The 24,301-nt window shown below is 39.6% G+C and overlaps 1 protein-coding gene across 1 annotated transcript in view; it reads right to left on the reverse strand.

The window, feature by feature from the left end:
• UBE2Q2 (ubiquitin conjugating enzyme E2 Q2) overlaps positions 1 to 24,301 on the reverse strand; it is a 54,311-nt gene that overhangs the window by 26,858 nt on the left and 3,152 nt on the right. The window contains exons 3-4 of the mRNA XM_026068379.1: positions 7,939 to 8,043; positions 851 to 955 (exon numbers count right to left, since the gene is read on the reverse strand). Of these exons, the coding sequence (XP_025924164.1) occupies positions 851 to 955; positions 7,939 to 8,043 (210 nt within the window). The remainder of the gene's footprint in view (positions 1 to 850; positions 956 to 7,938; positions 8,044 to 24,301) is intronic.

Raw genomic sequence — 24,301 nt, forward strand, 5'->3', positions numbered from 1 at the left:
CCTAATGTTACAGGCCTATTGCCTTACAGTTGCACTGCTACGTGGGTGGGTGGCTGAGGAAGAAAAGCTATAAGATTACAGTTTGGCACATGACCAAAATTAAGCAAGTTATTTGTCATTACTATATTACTGTCACCACAGGAAAACCATCTGCTACACTACAGGAGTTTTTAGAAATCATGTCATCTTAACATGTGCAAGTAAAAGAAGATACCATAATCCTATTACAAATAAAAACATGCTGACTGTCAGCTACCAGTCTGGTTTTCAGCACAACACAAAACACTTTAGTTAACCAGAATACTTAACAGCCCTTTATCAAGTGCACAAAAAGTATACAAGGCACCTCAGATATCCCCTACCCAAAGAAGCATATGGTCTTTATATCCCATGTCTTTACAAGGGAGTGAAAAAGGAAAACATTATTAAATAGGTTCATCCAAGTGCACACTGTAAAACATATACTCTTCAAGAAGAAACAAGGAATATTTAACCACAAACACATTTTGGAAGTTTGGGAAGCACTAAGAATGCAAAGCAGTCAGCTTGAGCAGATTTTAGGTGAGGATTAAAGTGACACCATTGATATCATTTTATATACACACACACACATATATACACACACACACACCCACACACCTTTCAATGACAAAAGCAAACTTTAATGGAAATTGTACAATATCCTATCATTAACCGGATTCTACAACAGATCAAGGACCTGCTACAAAGCAACAGTGCTTCATATCTCAGTACTGGCTTACACAAATTTTAATCTTTACCACCATCTAGTTTGTTAGAGTTGAACAGGATTTTATTTCCATAAGCAGGTGTCCACAGCTTTTTAATTTACCTGTCCAGCTGGCAATGGCTGATCTAACATTTCAACATCTGGATGCTGAGGAAGATTATATAATCTGCAGAGGTCACATATTAATCGCTTCAGCTGTTGAAGAAGCTATAAAAAAAACATGAAAATGTCTATTTAAACCGAAGTACAGAGTCAGCAATATATTTTGATGTTTCTTCACATGTTGATACTGAACTTTCAGCTAGTCTACAGCATTTAAATCTGCAGATACCAGAATTARATTTCTAGACACCCCTTGTCCCTCCATAGGCATCATACTAAAATCCCCATGTTGGGAAACCCAGAAAGGGACAAGTCATAAAGATGGCTCCCATTCACTTCCCCGTATCAAGTGGGGAAAGTCAGGAGCAAAAGAATGGTTTATTCTGGCTGCACCATCCGTTCCAGTCACAGGGCTCAGAGCCACAGATCACTAAAGAATAATCAAATGGTGGTGGCTCTGGGCACAAGTCTGCCATTCCAGCTTCCTATCTCAAAGAAGCACATCTTCAAAAAACTGGGAGGAACTCCCATTTTCCACATTCTGCATCCCTTCCTAGTGCACACCAGTGGGGCACTAGAGCAACACAGATACTGTACAAGACACAGYTAGGCTGGTTCTGAGCTAGAGTCCAGGTAGTCCGCTTGTGCTGTCTGGGGTCAGATTTAGGCAGTTACCACCACTGTTTTGTTTCCAATTTTCATTTCGCTATTGACCGAGTTTTATTAACTGCAAGATAGAGAACAGCTTTCACTCACTGTAATGCTATCCAGARAATAAGTTTAGTGCTGCAGAAGTAAACGTTAAGTTTGCTTCTTGATCCCATGCTAACTGCGTTGATTTCCATAGYTGCTAACACCCCAAAGCTCCAGGCAGCCTTCAAATTCCTGGTTAAAGCCAAGGCCATGAAAAACCATACCAGCATTTCCTAACTTTTCAAGGCCTTCACATCATCACGTCAGAAAAGCAAAGAAAGGGCTGCAGATTACATTTGCGAAATGGTCAACACTAACTATTGCACAAGAGTACCCCAGAGAAAGCTTGCGAAAGATGCCACTTGCATTCAGTTACAGACTTTCCTTCCAGACAGGGGACAGAGTTTGCCTTGATGCTTTTTGAAGGCAGTGGCCAAGACAGCCATTGTTGTGCTTAGATCTTTCAGCAGCACTTGCAGCTATTCTTAGGGTAGTGAATCCCAATTCCCACTATTTCTCCATGAAGGAGAGAGACTCCGGCAACGTGGACTCATCCAGGGTATAGCACAGACTGTATTATCCTGAAAGAATAATACCTCTGCAGTACTATTTGATGTTTGTATACTGTATTAGTTAAAGTGTATTTAATAAAAAAAAGCCACTCCAAAATGTTCTATGTGTCTAAAGCCTTGCTATTGGCCAGGTTAAGCACTCTTACCCTATCCTACTGGAGCTGAAAATGCAGGCTCTCCAATGGTAAAAAGAACTCATTTCCAAGCCCAAAGTACTAGCAGAGATGAATACATTTTGCCCTTATTTGAAAGCTTTTGTGCTTTTCTATTCTCCAGTAGGATTCAACATTCCTGTTTAATAGGAATATCATTTATTCATCAGATGCCATGAACTGACACACCAGCCTGCAAAAGTAAAAAAGTTATGAATTTTTTTGTATCATACCACATTTTCTGTTTTTGCATCAGTCATGAAAGTCATCCTTAACTCACAAATACAGCAGATGACACCAAAAGAACTGATGCATCAGCAACACATTTCTTGTGAGTAGGTTCAKGGGATGCGATAGCTTATGTTGCCAGAAGCCTTCTGTAACACTCACATCCCTCATTAGTGTTAGGACTCTAAAGCTGTTTGAAACTTCTTGGGTGTCTGAAATGTCAGGAAACCTTTTAGTGGGTAGAAAGCAGGTAAAACTAATCAAAAAGTGTTTTGCAGTTAGGTCCATAGGTTTTAGTGCTATTATTTTCAGTATGTGTGAGACACCTAAGGTTAATACTACCACATATTTTGTTGAGAAACTTTTATTCTCTGTGCAGACAACGCTTCCTCAAGGAGAACTTAAGAACAAAAGTTCTAAGACTTGAAGAATCATCATTTCTTTTCTCACATAGTTGTGTAAAGCTAGAGAAGCCATGAATTTGTTTACTTCTGTTGTGACGCACACAGGGGGTGGGAAATAATGTCAGAAGGATACAGCTTGGGAAAGCAGATGGCCACAATATTAGACCTCTCTAATGAAAGAGAGTAAGGGCTAGAAATAGAATTAAAAAACTGCTTTCTGCTTTGCTTCTTCCTCTCCTGGCCTTCTTCAAGGAAAGCCCTCTCACCTGACTCCAAATTCAGAGGAGCCTTTGCAGCCAGGAGTAAGGACATAGCAAGCTTCTCTCGCTTCCCTCTGAACTGCAGCACCACTGTGAGGTGCACAAGCACTCAGAGCAACAAACTGCAGGCACAACCAGAACCAAATTACATACAGGCTGTCGCCTAACGAGCTGTCTCCCTGCCCCAGTAGCGCCATTTCATTTGTGCTGGTATCAGTGAGCACATAGCCATGTGGCAAGCCGGGTCGCAGAAATAACCGGGCTGAGAACTAACGCAGCAAYGTGCAAGCTTCTGGACAGGTCATTCCCTGAGGCGGTTCACCACCTAAGCACCGACTCCACCACAGAGCAGGAGGAGGCAGGAACGTGCTGCTGAGAGCAGGGAGTCCCTTTCGTGGCAGCAGCCTGCACTTCGTTAGGTAATGCAACTGTCAAAGGGCAGTTTCATTTTTATAGCTAAGTAGTTTCACTTAATGCCAGCTTCCACAATATGCAAAGGCGGTGCCAGAGCTAGAAGCCAATCCCTCTCCACATCCCTTCTCCCTACTGCTAGTGTTCTTCCTGCAGGGATTCATTTCATGCCTTTGCTGCTTCTGCCATGGATCACCATCACCACTGTCCTTTATGCTCTGCTTATATGTATGAAGAATCACAGGATGACTTAGGCTGCAAGGGACCTCTGGAAGTCATCTGATCCAACCCCCTGCTCTAAGCAGGGCCCAGCACGATGTGAAAGGCATTAGTGGTACATAACTCCGCCATATCAAAAGGGATGGCAGACTTCTGCCRTGTATTAATAAGTTAAATATATTTCCTGGCTAACTTTACACACATGCCCGATATAAAATTAATGTTTAATGTATAAGCTTTACTGATACCAAAGAAAAGTGGCCTATCAGTATACAAACAGGTTCTCTGGAATACAAACTGCCTAGAGCAGAAGCTAAACAGAAAATACAATGTGTAATACACAGGGTATTACAGGAACACTGTAAATAGTCTGTGTGATTAATAAGATAATGAGAGTGACCAAATACAATTAAAAATAATAATATTGATARTTACATTGTTTTGTTGTAATTTTTAATAATAATTATTAATACTCCTCAGTTGTTCTGAGAAGTTGGTTGTTCTTATGGATACCATAATGCTGTTTGAGAACATCAAAGCATCTCTTGGAATTTTTTTGGTTTCCTGTATTAATGTCTTACAAATCAGCAAACAGTTTAAGACACTTGTTCTGAAATCTATCCTACATTAGGAGGCCTTTTTATGTGTTGAGAGATCTTTCTAAAGCAGTATGAAAGCTTTAATAATTTTAGAATACCTTTAATATTAATATTCTTGCTGGGTTCATTATGAAGCAACTTGTCTTCAGATTACTAAGAAACATGGACTTAAAGTATAATGCAATTACATATGCATTTTTCTGTGAATATCAACATATACCTATTTGAATCAATAAATCTTAGCCTATCAGTGAAGCAAACTGCTGAAGGAGGATATAAGAGGGAACACAGGGAAGAAGTGAGGGCTATTTGCAGTGCGACCACCTAGTTATCMGTTATTCTATGACAGTAGCTGGTCCCAAGCACATGCAGTAGCCCTGTGCAGTTTCACAAAGTAAAGCAAAGCTTCTTCCTGCATTTTGTCTCTAGGGTCCCTGGTATATAATTAGTTGCTGCTGTTTTGGTAGTTTGCAACATTCTTTCCTGAAACACCACTATGCAAGACTAAATCTAAATTCCTAAGACACAAGTAGTGTCTTAGCGACAGCAGCTTATCCAAGCTGTAGGCATAGCTGCATCAAGCATCCTATACTTTTGAAGTCTGTGATGCAAATTTAAACCCTCAAGATTTTTAGGAGTGTGAGTACTAAAGCTCCCCACACAATTTTAGGTCCACTTTACTATTGTCTTTAATTACAAAAAAAAAATTAAAAAAAAATCACAAACTATTTTGAATTTAAAAAGCAAAACCTCAAGTCATGTATAACTACATTAAATAACAAATTTAGGGTCAAGACTTAAGGTTTAAGACTTTAGACCTGCAACTATAACTTTTATTATATTAAACAGAGCAACATAAAGCAGGAGTAGGATGCATCTTTTACATGGCACAACCACTAGAAGGCAGTTGTCAGTATCAACTATCTACTAAGACTAAAGCAATACTAATTTTCAGGCTCTGTGAATGAATTTAGGGGACACCAGGGATCAGAGTCTTCCTTAGCTCCTGCATCTACTGATTGCATCTTGCTCAATATGAACAGTCAGTTAAACTACTAAAGGCTCCGGAAGCCAACACTATATATACTGACAGTGTTCTAACACCTTTGCAACATTTTCAGTGTTTTGGGGAGTTTTTAATAGTAGAAAGCACCCTGCTAATGCCAAGGCAAATACCACAGAATTTCAGATCAACAGAAGATTTTCCAGGAAGTGTGTAGAATTTTAACATAGGTAAAACAATTCTCCTATAACCTTGTTAAGTGACAAGGCTTCCTTATATATAGCCCTGTCAAACTCTTATGCCTAAGGAGCATGCTCTTTGGCTCCCAAAAAGCTGATACCTGTCAGAAGTTGCAAAACAAGCAAAAAGGACAGAAATACCAGAGAACTTTAACTCACGCCAAATGAGGTAGCARTGCCTTTAGCTGAATGCACGTTCACAGTCATAGTTCTACTGTTCCAATAGTAACTTTAAAATGCAACTTCAGAGCAGCATGGGAAGTGACTGTTTAGATGCAGTAAGTTAAATGAAAAAAATCAGTCTGAAACCTCCTAAAAATCTAAGCTGAACTAAGTTAGCGTTTAGGAGATAGTGATGTGTCAGGAACTGCTGCAAAACATTTCTGGATCTCATCTGTTTATTCCTTCTACCCCACTATAATTCTGTGAGTTGCCCTAACTCCCTTGATTTTCCTCAATGGCAGGATGCAGGGAGAACAGTGTGTGTGGGGGGGAGACCCCAAACCCACAAACCTAAGCCTTTTAGGCAAAACAAAGTCATCAGATTTCATAGTGCAAGTGTCTGTCTCTTCAACCAGCCCCGTCTGTCTTCATCTTGGCATAACATGCTGTGGGGTGGTTTCCTGAGAAACCGATGGGCCATCTTCAGGTGTCTATTACATCAACCCTCAGCTTTTCCATGGGCAAGTACTATCTTGATACCAGAAGCTATTTTCTTACAAAGTACAAATATGCAAATATGCAATTCAGCATAATAAGTCCCATGCATGTTTGCAATAAAGCTTTCTACCTTAACTTAAGCAAACTTGCAGGTAGTTAAACACAGGGGGAACACCTTGTTTCACAAAACTTGTTAACCCCACACAGCAAATGAGTTCATCTAAAGTGATACAGGGACAGAAGCTACTAACCACACAAGGTTCATGCTGAAGAACTTTCTGACCAAAGGATTTTGGAAGAAAGTTTAGTTGGCCACATGTTCAGCCACTGTATTGTCCTATGTCTTTTCTAGGCAGAGGTCACAAAAAGATTAAGAAACATATACTTAAGATTCTTCTTAATATATTTTAGTCTAAAGTTCAGGCTGTAAGAAGAAAATACACAACTGAAGTGCATGGCTCCTGTAATCATATCCAACAGGAGACATTAAATCATTAATGCCCCTTTGCAATACTCATTTGTGTTTAGTTATAGCAAGGCATATGAAATTTCCCATTTGCTTGTTAGTTTTCTAATTATTCCTGCTAGAAGTCAAATGACTCCTAAATATTGTTCACAGGCTTAAATTTATGCCTGCTTATTTAAGGCCCAGTACGCTTGACTAACATCCCACTAAACATTACAGGTAAGTGATTTCATCAGAAAGAACATTCCTGATTTTTCTAAAAGCAAGCAAATACAAAGGCCAGCATGTAACCCACGCCAGAAGCAGCATCCTGCAGACTGATGTTTGTTTCGTGCACGTCTCCTGCATGCACATTCTTGTACCCTTAGAAGTTATGTAATGCCCATAAAGCTGAATTCAGAGGGAATCACTGTGAATTTGTTAATAGACTGTAATACTGTTCTTTCTAGAAAGGACATTAAGTATGCTTGTATTGAAATCTTCCTCTAAGCCATATTCAAGGACACACTTTTCYGCATAGAATGGAAAGTCAAAACATTTTTATACAACTCCTACCGTTGCATCAAAAGGGTTCTCAAGTCAGAAACAATGCCTGACACTTTTCTGGAATACTAAACTACCATTAGAACCCATGCAAAGATTTTCTTCAAAGAACAACCCTCCAAAGTCACAGCAGCACTCAAACTTAGGACTATTTCAGGAACATCCAGATGAACCAGATGCTGTCAGGTCAAGTCATTTCCTGAAACCAAGAACTCTCATTTTGGATTAGCTACCATTATAAGTCAGGTTTTAGAGAATATACATTCTCAAAAAACACTGAGCTCTTACCTCAGTAGTTAATCTCTGTGCAAAGAAAACACTGAATTAGCTGCATTCCAGAAGAGCCATTTTATTTAGTTTTACGTTCTCATGCATATCACTGTTCAAGTATTTTCAAAAAATATTAAACAACTGTGTTCTTGGGGCTGAAACTTCTGTTAGCGAACAAGCATTTAGGTCATATTCTCCTTCTTGCCCAAAATCTCTTGGATTACTTTTGATCCATATGATTTCAGAAGAGAAATTTACGTTCACAAAATCTCAGAAATAATCCCAAATCTGAACACACTTAATTGTTTGTTAATCTGACAAAGCTAAACAAAAAACACTCCAAACAACCCCCCCCCCCAAATTTCTCACCAGAGTATTGCTCTTCTTAATATCTTCTAAACGCTCCAAGACTGAAGTCAGGTTTGGGTCATCTGATTCTACAAACCATATTGGTGATGAAGAGGGGTAAGACTCCTATTGAAAAAAACAAACAAAAACACCAAATAAACAGAAAACCTCACAAAGCTTAAGGTTTATTCACAGCAAAAAGTTTTGCACAGTACCAACATTACCTTTTAATCTTACTCTAAAGTCAGGTAACATGAAAGCTTTTAACGAAGTATTTTTAGGCAACTAACTCAAGAGAAGCTGAAAGAAATCCAGCCAACTGGCTCCTCTATTTTACATCCTATTTTCATCTTGACCAGCCAATGGACATACATAAGAAATGATGCTGAAAGGTTTTAAGGAACTGGGGGAGGGAACAGGAAGAGGAAATGTAGAACAGATAGTTATTATCAAAATGGAATCACAGGTAGTATATGCCAGAGTAAAACCATATCCATGCTGTTTTTTGATGAAATACAGATTCTTCCAAACAAAATCCACAAGAGCAACAGAAACATGTATCTTCAAGTCTGCTCTTCAGATAAGGTTCTTCAAACTGTTCTACACTGGCCCCCAGACTTAAACAGCACAGGCCAAGTGTCCTGTCTTGGAGGAGGAGTTATTGGGCAGATCATGAAGCCAGACAGCTGCAATTTTATCTTTGCTATCTCGAGGCTCATGGATGGTCTTCCATTGTTGCAAGATTTCTCAAACAATATACCTCAAGCAATCCTATAAAGAAAGCTTCCAGACTATCGCTTTCTTCCATCAGTAGATTCCTACAGTTGTTAGGCAGATGCCAAAACACACCCTAGTTACAGTGAGATTAGGTGGGTTCACAGGATCAGAAGTACACTTGATTTTACAGAACAAACTATGGGTAGGGCACAGAGCATATGGAACACGTGTGGCCCACAACCACTCATACAAGCCACAATATGCGATGTTTAGGTCACTAGACTGCCACAAAAGACAGCCCTCCCTAAGGCATTAGCAAGGTCCTCATCCTGACAGATGAACAGAAATTTTTTGCCTCTTGTTTAGAGGTCACAAAATGCTTTTTTTTTTTTTTTTTTTTGAACACAGGCTAGAAAATGTTGTGAGGACAGAGAAAAAGCATGTAGTTTCTACCTCAACAGAAAGTGTTCCTTCATATCATTGACATGTTTGGGGATTTGGACTTTCAAGGCTTCTTCCTCTTCTCACCCATTCAGTGAAATTCTAATAACTGAGGACAGATTGCTGAACTTCAGTTTTTAATCACTCAGATATTATCTTCCTGTCTAATAAAACACTGTCAGGGAGTTTTTCTTCATCTCATTCACTGCAGCTTAATAGGAAAATCCCAAAGCCTTTTCTCATTCAAGGGAGAACTTTAACAACAAGTAATGCTTCATTCTTCATGCCTAAACTGAGTCAAGGTTCCCAYTGCTATTCTAATAGGAGGCTCCAAAATGTGTACTGGGCTTACATATTTATACWATTTCTTGACTGCAGCATTATTTTTTGTTTTAAAGCCCCAAGACCGCAGTAGGAAGTTTCACAGAAGGCAGATGTGATACCTGTTTATTAGTGTTACCATCCCGTCTCTAGTGATTCCCAAGCAAACATACRCTTAGAACAAGCTTTGAAAGTGCAAGCCTTAAATCAACAGAAAAGAACAACCCAGATCTTCCTAACTTAAACCAGCTTCAATCATTTCAAAGATGCTGTGTTTAGCAGAATACAGAACAGTCTACCAACCTGCACACTGGCAAGAAATAAAGGCATGTCAGAATTCACTTTTAATAGTATGAAGCTTACTTCCTAACTGACCTTTTAGCCAAAGTGCTGACCCTCCTAAGAGGARCCGCGTGACTAGATAAAGGGCATCAGCTTTGGCAACACAGGCTAAAACAGCAGAGCTCCCATCTGGCACCGTATCACAAAAGCTCTAGCCCCAAGGGTTTAGGATTTTCACCTGCGAACTCAAGCCTATATATAAACTTATTTTTAAACAAGCTCAATCTCCCCCAGGTTTTATATGTTTTTTTTTTAAATAATAGTAATAAAAAAAAAATCACAGATTAAAAATATCCCAGCAAACTACATGGTATTCCTAGTATCTTTAAGAAAAGGCAAACTGATTAAGTTTTCCAGTGTCACTTGGAAGCGTACCATATACAAAGCCAAGACCTTCTGAATTCTTGATTAACCAAAGCCTAATATCTCAAATGCTTGTCAAGAAAGTACAGCATTCATCCCACAAAGCTTTTAAGGTTAAGGAAAATAAACAGATGGGTCAATGGGTTTGGTTTAATCAATTTTTTTTCCTTTGCTAACTATAGGATCTTGGAAAAGTGTATTTTCTCCTCAGCTTCACTTCAGATCCTGTTGAAAGAACGACCAATTATCACTACTGGAGAAACAAGGTTGCATTCCCAGCTACCAGTTTCCCCAATTCTTAYTATTCCTTTTAAGTGCTATACTTCATTAAAGGTATTTCAGGTTTTGTACTGATAACATCTCATGGAATTTTTAATAGCATGCAACCTACTTGTCAAGTCTTCTGCAACAGCGTAATACTCTTACCCCAAGATTTTCATACTACACACTGGATCAGTGGGGCACATGAGAAGGGAGACCTGCTAACCATGACCCTCCTGCCTCAAGACTTGTTCGAGCCAGCTGTCGTTGAGGCCTCTACTTCTCTGGCTAGCTCATTAAGTCAGGAGAAGGGGAACAGGGAAGACACTGCTGTCATGGCTTTAGATTACACCAGCACTCCCACCAAAAGACACAAAGAACAAGCAAAACCAAAGATTTGTTGAACTATCTGCTTCTCAAAATCTTCAGTCTCATCAGATAAAAGAAAATATTCTTCAGAAATATTCAACATTTAGACTGTGCATGCACATTTTCATAGTAGGTATTTTATGGCTTCTACAAAAATTGGGCATTTATTAGTTAGGTCTACTAATTGCAATTATTTATAGAAGATAAACATGTGTCAGTTCACTCTTCTAAACTGTATTAGGACTTTATGAAGGCTACTTACTGAATGAAGCTCCACTTTTTACTATTTATATCCTTCTTTTCTRACAATGCTGTTTCTTTTCTCATTTCTCCACCAAAAGGAGACCGCGAACAYACATAGAATATAACATCTGTGGTTTGTAATCAGTACCTAGCCCAGCCTGGAGGACCTATACAACACCCTCCCCCAAACACTGACAGCAAATCCTTTGTCACGCAGGGGCATGACTGGTAGCACAGGTTTGATGATCGAGCAAGCCCACTATGTTTAAACACATTACAGCAGCTACTTGAATGTGCTGATGCCTTCTGCATTGAATGACAGTCCTCTCCTCACTCTCTGCTCTCATTCCAACTCATTCAGTTTTCTGCAGTGAAAGCACTGCCACATGTGAGAAAGCCCATTAGGATGTGATGCTGCCTGTCTTGTTTGGCACATGTATGTGTATGTAAACTGTACCCTAAAAACTAAAAAAAATAAAAAATATGAAAGACTCCATTTTAACTTGCTTGTTAGCTTTTGAAATATGAATGGGAACCTTGCATTTATCAGGAAGGCTTTTCTTAAATACTGTGCGAGTGTATTAAATTCATCTACATCAGAAAAAGATTTTAGTTTTTAGACTGAGGAAATATGGAAATTTAATTGCATATTTGACTTTTTAAAGCAACAGATGCTTAGTATTAATAACATGCAAAATAGTCTAACCTCAAGTTTGTTTCAATGCTTTTTAATACTTAAACAGACTTACCAGTGAACAAGTTTGTTTTATCTTAAAAGGTAACTAGCACTTGAAGTTTCCCTTGATTAGTAAGTAATCCATATTCTTGGAACAGCCGAGTTTCAGCCAGATATGAGTCACACTGTTTTGAAATACAGAATTCACAAAAGAACTTCAAACATTCTAATCCTGAGATAAAACAAGCTCATGAGATTGTAGCACCATAGCATACAATGAAAAACTAAGCTTATGGTTTGAGAGGTCAAACAACTAAACTTACAAACCCCGATTCCATTGAGGGAATTGTGTCAGCTTTTTCTTCCATATCTACATCCTATAGGTGCAGTTGAGGGACTGAGTTGTTGTGTCATAAGGAACACGAGCTCCTCAAACACAAAGAAACATTTGGTGAGGGGAACCCTACAATAACAATTCTCTTGCTATACTAGCTAACTGCTGCTAGAAATACTAATTATTTCTCAGTGGCCTAAACACATTTTAAGCCTTTCACTCCATAGCTGACCTGGTGGGATGTTGCATATCTAGCTTAGCTGCACAGGCATTGTTCATATTAAATGGTTGAGCTCTTTCATGTAACTGCTATAATGACATTTTCCTGCTCTCTACAAGTAAGAGCAGAAACTCAGCYCAAGAGGCAAAGCCTACCCACTTAGATTTGGGCAGCCTTCCCAAGCTCATGTGTGCTCCAGCCTGCAAAGATAACGCAATTGCTCAGCCAGACACGGMACCGGATGACATCAGGCCCAGCACGCGCCCGCCGGGGACAAAGCCTGCATGTCTGCAGGCGACCCGGCACAGCCCCAGTGCCTGGGCACAGCCCCAGTGCCAGGAGCCTCTGCACCAACACCCGCACAGAGCAGCGGTGCTGTCAACACAAACGCTTCCCTAGCTTCTGTGTCACAGAATACAGGAAAAGAATTCAGCCTACTAATAAACACGCAAAATATGAACAGAATAAACCCCATGTTCCTGCCTTTGGAACAATTTCAAAACCTACCAAGTCACTTCGGAAAATCACAGCGTATTAAAAGAACATACAACCTCACTGCTCAGACATTGTGACGCATCCTCTACAAGACTGTCTGCTTACAGTTTCCTAATATTCTTGCTTAAAAAAGATTGACAGAAGCAGCCAGGGATGTATAGGCTTAAGAAAGCTTTTCCCGGGTAGAGAATTGTCATCTGTCTAAGTATATCCTATCTAAGCTTTCTCATCTTTACCAAGAAGGCTGTTTTACTTGCAAAGTTACATAATCTTTACCCTGTTTTATAAATYTATGGTCATGCAACTCTGATGTTAGAAAAAGACTTTAAAAACAAGCTATTTCTAAACTACTACAATATTGTATATGAAGTGTGAAGCTACTAAATTAAAAAATATATATATTTTTGCTCTCATTTTTAGGATTAAATAAAACTGTACATTTGGCATGAGGTAAACAGAGTWATCAAGTGCATTTAAATACACGCTATGATTTAAAGTTGCAGTTACATGTTGCTGGTTCTTTTCATCAATTTTCAGATAATCTTAGATCAAGAAAGTGATTTTTTTTCTTTTAATTTCATTAGTTTACTGGTCAAACAAAATTCAGCCAATTAGATTTCTTCTGTCTCCAAGCTTTTGCAAAAACTCCATCATGGACAGAAACAGCTGTTTTTCACATCAGCTAGACAGCTGTAACTGAACAGAGCTGGTTTTCAGGGCAACACTTCTGACAGTCTTCTCAGTCTCAAGGTTTTGTCCACTCCCCATTACTTCTAAATAACAGAATGTCAAATCCCTAAATCCTTAAATAGTGGAATTGCTGCTAGAAAGCTAGCAAGAGACCATTCTAGCTCACGCAAACCTTGGTAGTGAAGTAAGCAAGTCTTAATGTAACAAGACATTTCAAATGGCTAATACAGTCTCTCAAGATGAACACATTTGCGGCTACAAACACATCAAGTAAACTCATCTCATATCATAGATGGCTGCCCTTCAGCAGACACCTTGATGTTACCAAAATAAAGGCAATTTCTAGTTTGTTCATTTGAATTAAGCAGAAGATTTAGAATTAAAAAAAAAAACAAAAAACCACACACACAAGTCCCACTGGTTGGAGATCATATACACATCTTCCGCTAGCAACCAAAAAGCATTAAAGAGTAACTACACAATTAGTCAAAATGTAGTATGTATTATTTGAAGTTGTTAATCATTCACTATTTATACAGTTTTCACCTGTATCAACCCGCCTTTAGAGAGAAAAAAATTGTAAAAATAATCAGAATTTACATAACAAAAATATCAGGATTTTAAAAGATTTTCTTAAAGCTAGAAGTTAAGCTTGATGACCATAAAACATGACTAACACTTCAGCTTCTTGAATGAAGATATTAGCTGTGATTATACACCTGACAGATTGCTTCCCATTAGTAGGGACCAAACTTTCCAAAGGCAGTTTAAGATGCATACAAGTATTTTTCACCACTAGGTAGTTAAGTATGCATGAAACAGCCTTGGATCCTTTTGAAGTCAGCAGATTGTTATCTTCCGCCCCCCCATKTATAATTAAAAAAGCATGAAGATTCATTTTCAACTCATACATTTCTTTTTCCCCTCCAAACGTCATTTTAAGTAACCCAATAATAAAAATATTTCAGTGACTAGCTATCCAGACACCTGTATCAAGTTAATGAAAAGACACTTCTACAGAAGTAAAACTTGAGAAATTTGTTTTCAAAAAAGCAGGCACCACTAGTTGCTCCATTGTACATACTGAAAGATGTTGAACACATYACAGCATTCTGACATTTAATTTCCAAGTTCAGCTCAAAATTTGCAATTTCAAATATGAAAGAAGTGTCACTTCATTAGGGATGTAACAGTTCCTGCACGCAGAATTTTAAAAGACAATAACAAACATTAGGATCAACACAGGTGATCGTAGCCATTACAAGCAATGGTAAAGCAAGTGTAATGGCAGGAAGGCAGCAAAGTGACTTTTACCCAGATCTTCTGAACTAGGCTGAAGCTTCCACCTGGATTTTAAGTTTGCATACAATATAACACTACTTGCTCAAGGCATATAAACAGCAGGACATCCTTTATTCACTGAGATCTCTAAACAGAGCTCTTTAACTGCTATTCTACTATAGGAAGCAAGCCTGTATTAGCTTTAATTTTCTTACACTCTGCCAGAAGTCAAAGCCTGACATACTCAGTGTAGCGAGAAAGTTTGCAACAACCCATGCATTTTACAAGGTATCAAGTTCAGTTGACTAAAATACATTTATTTCTTTTTAAATATGGAAAATTAATGCAAACATACYCTCAAGTTTAATGGTTATCTTGACAGTGCCAACCTAAACTGTAGGACAATCCCAGATGAAGCTGGATGCTTCTGTGGGTCCCCTGGAGACAGCAAGAGCTTAATCACCTCGGAACGCTACAGGAGGTCGTTTAGAGAGAGAACCCCATAAGCCAGTTCTACCCAGGTTCTTCCAATATGCTCAGCATTGCAGTAGTGAAGCCTTCGGGAGCACATTAAAACACCACAACTAACATGGTCATGGTTTTCCTCTCCCAGGAACAATGCAAGTGCAACAAGAGTGTCTTGTTTTAGACTTGTTATTAAGTATAGCCATGCTAGAGAAGGCAGGGTCAAAAGCATGTGCCTCGCAGAACAGAAAGACCACAATACACCACATCTCTACGGGTTCCTGTAAAGCTCACGCTACAAATCAAGTTGTCCCAAATGAAAACAAATATCAGGTCTCGGCACAAAGAAGTTCTACTCATTGTAGAAGGTTAGCACACAAGTAACCACGAGAGGATGTTTCTGCTAAGAGCGTGCAGAACAGCCGTGGGCATTGCTTTTGCCTTCACAATAGGCATCCTCTTGGGCAGAGCACAGCAAGTCCCCTCGCTCCTGTCTCATCGCTGCAGGCTTTTACAGGCTGATGTGCAATGGTCAGCCACTTTGCACCTTAYACAGGCTGACCACTTTCCAGGCAAACGCACATGGACTACAACAGGTTTTTAAAGGAACTGAAAGACTAGATTATGGAACATGTTCTGTAACATATGGATTCAGGGGCAACTGCCAGTGCCAATATTTGTAAGGCAGAGACCACAACATAGCAAAGTATGAACAGGGCCAACACTTGGATAACAATTCCCTTGTGCAAAAGTTATTCCAAAACCAAGGAGCTTGTAATGGGCAAATTCACCCGTACAAGTTTGTTCAACTCAGCCCTACAAAATTCTCTTGAAACTGTTACAGAACCCTTAACTTTGTAACTTTGGATGCACCTACGGCAGAATACACCATTTTGTGAAAAAAGATTCCTGGAAGAGATTTGACTAAATGCTACCTTCAATTAGGCACATGCTAGAGGCCAATAATTCCAAAGTTCAAAAACACAGAAGTAGTCTAGATTGTTTCAAGTCCCTGTCTCTGTCCAGGTGCACACATTTAACTCTCCCACAGCTCATAAATATCAACATTATTACCTTACAAGAAACCAGAACACACGCAATTGAAGTAGCAAAGGCACAAAACCTCACTTCAAGTTGTCCCATACATGAATACAGACACAGCATCACAGTTCTTAGGCTCTTCTGGGAGGTCAAGTCTCCAAGAGTCATTGTTCAAGCTATTTAGTCTAGACAAAACATGATTCTGTTACGTGAAATTGCACATTACCTTTGCAAAAATGTGTTTATCAGACTGTTTTATTAGTTGCCATAGCCTCCTCCACTCTCCTTACCAAATAAGGACAGCAAGCTTTATGTTGTCCAGTGCTGTAACCATTCAGAATTAAAATAGAAACTTTATCATTAAGTATAAAAACAGAAGATATCACCTTTCCTGATAAAAATTCAGTTACAGATCTTCACTGTGAAGTGACACTGTTCTCCAGGACATCATCAGAATGCAACATGTCATCTATCAATTCAGAGAAATTCACAAATGAGATAAATACTCTAACACTTTTGTAGGGAACTAAACCCCCACACCAAGTGTTAATATAGTGATGCTCAAGAACAACTCTTAAGTTAGCACTAAACATGATTTAGCTACAAGCATAGCAAGTGACAGCTGTTCAAGAACAGTGTGTATTCTGTAAGTTTAAACTGTTGTTGAAGGTCAACCCAGTTAAGTGAGCTAAAGGAACATTTTTTTGCCAATACCATTAAACAGCAACAGATAAAAGTTACAGATCATCCACACTGAATATGAAGCAAAGAAAGCAGTATCACTAAGATCAGGTGAACTGCTCATCAAGGAAGGTAGCAGAGCTGGGACTAGACTCCAGATTTTTAATGCAGCACCTCACAGGAGTCAGATCAACTTATCTTGCTCCTCACACACAAAAAAACCCACTGTGTGCCTGTAATCCTCATCTTGACAGTTGTCAGAGAATTGTTGTTTTAGAGCCCTCAGCCACACAGGGTTCTCTTCTTTAATGTGTGCAATACACATGCACTCAGGTCAGCACTAGGTTATCAAATAAGCAGCTAGAGACATGCACTAAAGAGAAAGGTATTCTGAAAATCAGATTCTGCAATACTATTTCTTTACCAGTAGCACAGTATCTTATGTATCCAAATTCATGAATGGCTGAAGGATAAGTCTGATGACTTGAAACAAATTATCAACTCAATATAATCATCAGGAGTTATTAATCACCTATTTCTGCAACTATACAGACAAGTACATTCAAAAAAAGAAATCATCAACATCAGTCTCAAAGCTGGAGTAGCCAAAACTGGCTTTTAACATGGCTAAAACTGACTTAAGAGAAGCGGTTGTAACCAAGTTCTGACACTTTATTCTTTTCCCGTACCAGTGCCTTGCCAAGCTGAAAACAAAAAGTTTTCCAGCAGACTGATGCTCGTCTCTATTGTTTAGACACAGGTACACCCCATATGCACCATTTGATGTCACTTTTGTTCTTACTCAAAAATACAGGCTTTCTTACCCCTCTTCATTCTCTTTACCTTCAGGAATTTGGGGGGGGTGTCCCCCCCCCCCTTTTTTTTAAAAGGGTGTTCAGTTAGTTCATCTTAGGCACTAGCCCCATTCTATCAATGGCACAGCACCCTTTCCCTTCTCCCAACTAAGAAAGGGCTTTCCTCGTTTTTTCCTTCTCCCCTTATAAGCTCTTCAGTACTCCAGACTGATCTCCAAATATGAGGATTTCCATTCCTGCCACTGCTAAGAGGTCCCGCCGCTCCGCTGCGCCCGAGCGGCACTGCAGGCAGCACTCGCCAGGTCACCGGCCCTCCCCCTGGAGCCACACTGCACAGCTACCGCGGTGACTGCTTCGTCGCTGGCCTTCAGACTGCAGCCCTTCAAAGGGGACTTTGCCCTGCGCACGTGAATTTTCAGTACCACAGAGTTCAGGGTTTACCATTAAGTTAAATACCACACTTACCACAGGTTTTTTTGAATTTCAAAGCAGGAAATCTGTGTTATCTTGAACACTACTGCACAGGAACACTTGGCAATTTTTTTTTCTAATGCCACTATACAAGTTCTGACAGGGCCTGTGTTTCTGTCTTTCTGAACACACACTGAAGCGGCTGTTGGAAGATCTGCTACCTTACTGAACTCTCTGAAAGGGATGAAAAAGTCAGACATCTGGAGGAAAGGAGAACACAGTCCCCACTAAGCCTCTAAAAATCATGCACAAACCACTCTACAGTACTTAGAATGCCCAGATGACTTGTGTGCATCAGACAACAAACATATACATAAACAACTGATAATAAAAACAGATGATAAAAACCAAGTAAGATCATGACTTTAATACCATGTTCAAGGACTACAGCTGGAAACAAGAGATAGTAAGACACAGACTAACCAGTGTATTTGTTTCTAACAAAGATCAATAAAAAAATTAAATTCGTATCAGCTTCAAATGTAGTGAATACAGGCAGGTTGATGCAACATCTAAACATTATATAGTATCTCTTCACTATCTTTCATTTAGTTTTCCAGATGGCTTATATTAATTGGTCACAGGTCATTTTCATTTCTCCTACAGTGCTTGCAACTGAACAAATAGAGCAAAATGCTTACTAAATTGTAAACTGTCATGTCTCTAAAATGGAATATTAGAATTTGTATTCTGTGAAACAAAAAAGTAAAATRCGAAGGCAAATAACTGGACAGTACCGAGCATAGTCCAAGCTGAAGCTAACCGAAAGAGCAGTTCTGTTGATCAGCTTCTATAAACCTTTGTTCCTACCCAGAAGTATCCAAGCACTATCTAGAGAACTGTTTCTGCCTCTTTATCTTCTGACATCTTGAAAGGGATTTGATTTCAGAAGTAAGCCTTTACTTCAGTTTGACTGGACCAGTTCTCTCTGCTATCCAGTTGTCAGTGCAAGAGAGCAGGCACCCGTGGGGGCCCACTGGACTGATACTGGCTCAAGTATCCCACGCAGGGGCCACCCAAGCACCACCAAGGCCGGGGGCWGAGCTTGGCAACCTGTTTGCCTTCAGCAGCACTGGCTTCAGCGGCCTTCCCCAGCACTCACTCATTCCTGTGCCCCTCTGTGGTGCCGGTACAGCTGCTTGCGCAGCCACRCAGTGAACCAGACTGGGAAGCGATCCAGATGAACAATAACCCAGTAAAGAATTTTTATATGCCAGCCAGGTCCTTAAACCTGTAGACTCAGTGTTGGCCACCTTACAAGGCACATAGCCTTTGCCAGTCTGTGAGCAGTACTAAGGAACACACAGGACACAGACTTTGTTCTTCCTATCAATTGTAATTTTTAAATCCTTTTGAGGATATCAACATGTCACCTGTAAGCAGTATCCCCAGACATAACACAGACCAGACACCTGCAGATTCACCCTAGTCTGAATAAGTCTGAAGATGCCCTTTTTTTGTGAGCACACTTAATCAATCCCATTCAGAAGTTCTGATTTTGCAGCATTTCAATGCAGACAGATTGACTGCCATCAAGAATTTGGAAGTCCTACATTATTTTCCAGAACAGAACACACTTTCAGTACTACTCCCTACTTTTCTCATTGCAAACAAACAAACCAAAAACTTTAAGAGTTACAATAAGCATTGCTGCTTCTCACAACATAAGAAAGGTCTCTGGTAACGCCAATTACTAGTACTCCAGGTTTGTCACAAAGCAAGTATTTTTGGCAGCACAAATCAAAGGCAGTCACCACACACCAGCAAGTGCTCGTTATGAATGCAATGAGGTAGCCCTACACTAAGCTTCAGTTTCTTCAAAAGTGAATATTAAGCAGCATATAAAAATTACCAGCTATCATTCAGTCTTTTACAAAGACTTCCTCAACGGTTAAAATAAGGAAGTATATTGAGTAAAAAGTATGTATTAATTGAATGAACTTCTTCTAATTACAAAAAAGCATGGAGAGATCTTTTGAGAACCACAGTGGTCCCACTTCTGAAATTATTATACACTTCTAACTCACATGAGTAAACCATTTGGCATAGTGCTTTTTCCTGTATACTCAAATGCCAGCTTATTTTGAAGTGTGTTTGAAGCCCAGCATTGTGGCCTTGCATGATATTTCAGGAGCACTTTATGCATTACAGAGGGGAGAGAGCAGCTGACCTGCAGAGTCCATAAGCACTGGCTACAGCTTTTTACACTTGCAGCACGACTACCTGTCATGTCAGAAGATAAGATCCTATGCCRTCCAGGAATGAAAGATTCTCCCTCTACCTTTCTGCAATATTCCTTTCACAATTACAGTCTTAGCACAGAAACATAAGTTAAAATCCTCGGAACTCCACATTTTGTTATTCRCTTAATTTTGTTTTGCTAAATAAAACAAGACTGAACTTCTCAATTTCCATTATGTAAATGATATTATAATCGATAATAGTTACTTGAGTGCTTTTTTTTAATTATTTTTTTTTAACTTGAACAAAATACATCTAATTCTAGTTAGGAAAGTAAGCATTATGAGGATAAAGCTGCATATGCTTTTTGGTTTAGTACTTGCATCCACAGAATGTCTAGTAATYAAAAAAAAAAGTCTGTGGTTTRAACTGGAAGCCTCATTCATTATGTGGTTAGTTCTGTGTACAAATAACCTTTTCAAAAGGTTATCAGCTGTCTAGGCACTAGCTAGGAGTGTGTTTAATATTAAAATCTTATGCCTCTGAAGAACCATATGTTCTAATATACTTATTTTTCTGTACATATCTAACTTGTCAAAAGCTTCCCAGGTAATACCTTTTCATCCGTTCTGGTTTAGAAGGGAAAATAAGGTTTTCTCCCATCAAAGAAGTTATCCATAGACAGCAACCTTTAAGTCTTTCATGGTAGCTTCTAACTCCAATTTAGCAGCAGGCTCTTTTTCAGTGAAAGCATAAGATACAGTCTTTCCAGCAGAGAGGCAAGAGTATCCTGGAGTCAGCCATATCACATGAATTGAATTGTTAATGTATGAAGGGTATCACTGCACATCAGAGTCCAGTATCTGTTTGGGACAAAATCAGCTCCCACACAACTGGCACAAACCCTGTTCTGCCTGCGAGTGCTGTTTAAGGACACAGAACTTCTATTGAAGCTGCGTATGAGCGGAGAGATATTAGTATCCAGCTTCTCTCTGAGGAGATTATATAAAAGCAAACTACATTCTTTACAGGGGAGAAAAACGTATTCCTACCTAGCTTTTCAGCAGTCCAGATTAGTCCTCTCTCTTGCAGTAAGGAGAAAGGACTGAACAATTGTAGCACAGACTTTGCAATACTGTCACACGTGTCTGATAAGGTACCAAACCAAAACTACAGATTTCATTGAAAGATACTTAAAGTTATGATCAGCAACATGCTAATCTAAATAAGCCCACTGCTCTGATATTTTTATTTCCAAAAAAACAAGCAGAATAGGACCAGGATAAATGCATATTCTTTGTAATGGACACTGGTTTATCCAACTTGATTAATTAGAATACAGTTGTTAACTAAAAAAGGAACCTGAGAAAAACGGAAGTAAAACTCCAGAACAGAGACACTGTTGTTGGCATAACAAAATGGGAATGTGAAGGTACACAGCCTGAACAAGTTCAATAATTAGACAGTTCTCAGGAATAAGAAGCAATGTTTCTGACAGGGATGACTCCACCCTACAATGCTTTTAAAATAATCAGATTAACCATTTAAGTTCCAATATGGGTCACTCCCAGCAAGATTAAAGGACAGACCTGGACAATATTTGTCTGTCACTTCATGAAACAGGAATCAGCTGCAGAGTAAAGTATATCTTACTCTAACACCAAGCATCTGTATCACAGGCAGACTGTTCCTATGTTGCTGCAGCAAATGCTCAATTTTAACAGTTCTACAAACTTATATTGCAGACAATCAAAATATCATCATCTTAGCGAGAAATTCCAGGGCAGACTTCCGATCAAACCTTGGAATTTAGTCTAAGTGACTTGTGGAAATCCATGCAGTTCCTAAGCAGACATTCTCCCTCACCTCTCCAGGAGAATGTTTCCTCTTTCCTTTGCCTTCTCTCTCTAGACTGGAGAAAAGAAAGAGATCCATTGTGAAGATCACAGCAACTTAGTCATCAGCTCTTTTCAGACTTAGAGCAGAAGCTACTGAAAGCTTCCTTCCTACCAAGTTTCTCTCCATCCAAAAACTTCAACATCTGTACACACTGCTAGACAGATTTCACATTAGGTAAAGTGTCAAGGTACCCAAATAAGACCAAAAAGAGGAAAAGTGACCATTCAGCATTGTGCTTACTCTCCCCTTAACAGGATTCTTGGGTATCCAGAAGAATAGCCTAATGTAAGGTTTTGTTGAGTAAGGGAAATATCGTTGAGGGCTTTATCAGGACTATAAGGGTTAAGCTGATTAGAAGCAGCAAACAGCTAAAGTTACATATTCGCACTGCAAATCCAGAACACTAAGATAGCAGCTTCTGATGCAGGGGGTGAGTTTCTCCAGAGAAAACATTTATTAACAACTTTATAACCTTACCAGCTTTTRCATGCTAGTACCATCACATGCAGTCCTAGTTCCCACAGTACCTTGATTCAGCTCTCCAGAAGTTCTGCAGATCCATTGCAGCACAGTAAACAAGACTTATGCCTTTCTAGTTTACAGTACCTACAGAAAAAAACTGGAGGCAATTAGGAGTCAGAGCCAAGAGACTCAATTTGGTGAGGAAAAAAAAAAGTCACTTTTTGTCACCTTAAGCTCTAACACTTGTGTCAAAAGCCTAGGACAGCAGTCCAGAGGCCAGCTTTCTCTTTTGGGTTCCATCATTAGCTTCCCACTTGTTTCCAAGAAAGTCATCCACTGTATCTCAAGCTGCCCTCTCCCATTTATTTTTAACAGATGGGGAAAATAGCCACCTACCTGAGAGCGCCAAAAATTAATCAATATTGGAAAGCATTAAGCTGCTCACAGACAACTGCTCACAGAAGTTCCAGGAAGCTTGGACTCAGCCTCTTTTCAAAGTAGAGGTCTTGGCTAAGGTTTGAAACAGCTTTTTTCCAGGTCTTTTTGCAAGCAATATACCCCAGTTCTAGTGGCACACAAAGGACCTCTTGACCTTTAGGGCAAGTGACTGTAATAGCAACTGCAGACAGTTTCCACAATAACACATAAATGCAAAGAGGGGCCCAAGCTTCTCTTCCTCGCTTACTCAGACACACCTTAACTAAAGGCCTACAAAAAAGTGGACATATTTCAATGCAAGTTAAGAAAGAACTACTATCAAAAATAGTTACACCAAAAGCAACCTGATAAGTAGATATATACTAAAGCACAAATCTAAGGCACCAAAAACTTCAGGCCTTCCGACTGGCAGCTCTGTTTGTCATTTGACAAAGAAATAACCCATCAAATTCAACTGGCAACCAAGGGTGCAAAACCTTCAGGGCATTTATTTTCTTTTGAGAGATTTATGAAAGAGATCATGTTGTGTGGAAAGCAATGACCAGCCTCCTCAGTAATGAAACACTAACCCTGCACCGAAATAAAAATATTTAAAGGAAGTCACACAATCCATCATCTGACAGGACATGTCTAAAAACAAGAACACCAAAGCACATTACTTATTTGACAATGAAAAGCACCTTACAAGTACATACAAGTGTCAGGGAAAACAAAAGCCTGCCTTARGATGAGAAAACTGACTTCTTGTAACAGTTAACTGTGAAGCCTCCGAGACCCTCTTAACRCATCTCCTTCTTTAGTCTAATAAAGTTACTTTAAGGAAAGGAAAGCTCCTATCAAGGCAGCTGGCTCTGCCTGGTGTGCAAGTATATTTTCATCCTTCAATACTCAAATATTTACACTTACGTGTTTCTCCCTCCGCACTGTTTCAAACTTTCATCCTTTTATAGGCAAAGGGCAGAAAACCCTGTACAGCGCAGCTTCTTCCCAAACCCGAGCACACTAACCCCGATTTCCCCAGCCAGAACCGCTGAGGCGCCCGCTTTCACCGCGTGCTCGCCAAGGCATCAGGGCTCGCTCGCTCGCCAGCGGGGCGGACATGAGGCGCCAGCGGCGCCGCACGTGAGCCGCAGCCCCGCTCGGCCAGGGCCTCGCCCGCCGGGCCCGAGGCGGGCAGC

Source organism: Apteryx rowi, unplaced genomic scaffold, assembly GCF_003343035.1.
Source record: "Apteryx rowi isolate R43461 unplaced genomic scaffold, aptRow1 scaffold_27, whole genome shotgun sequence".
NCBI classification, from domain to species: domain Eukaryota; kingdom Metazoa; phylum Chordata; class Aves; order Apterygiformes; family Apterygidae; genus Apteryx; species Apteryx rowi.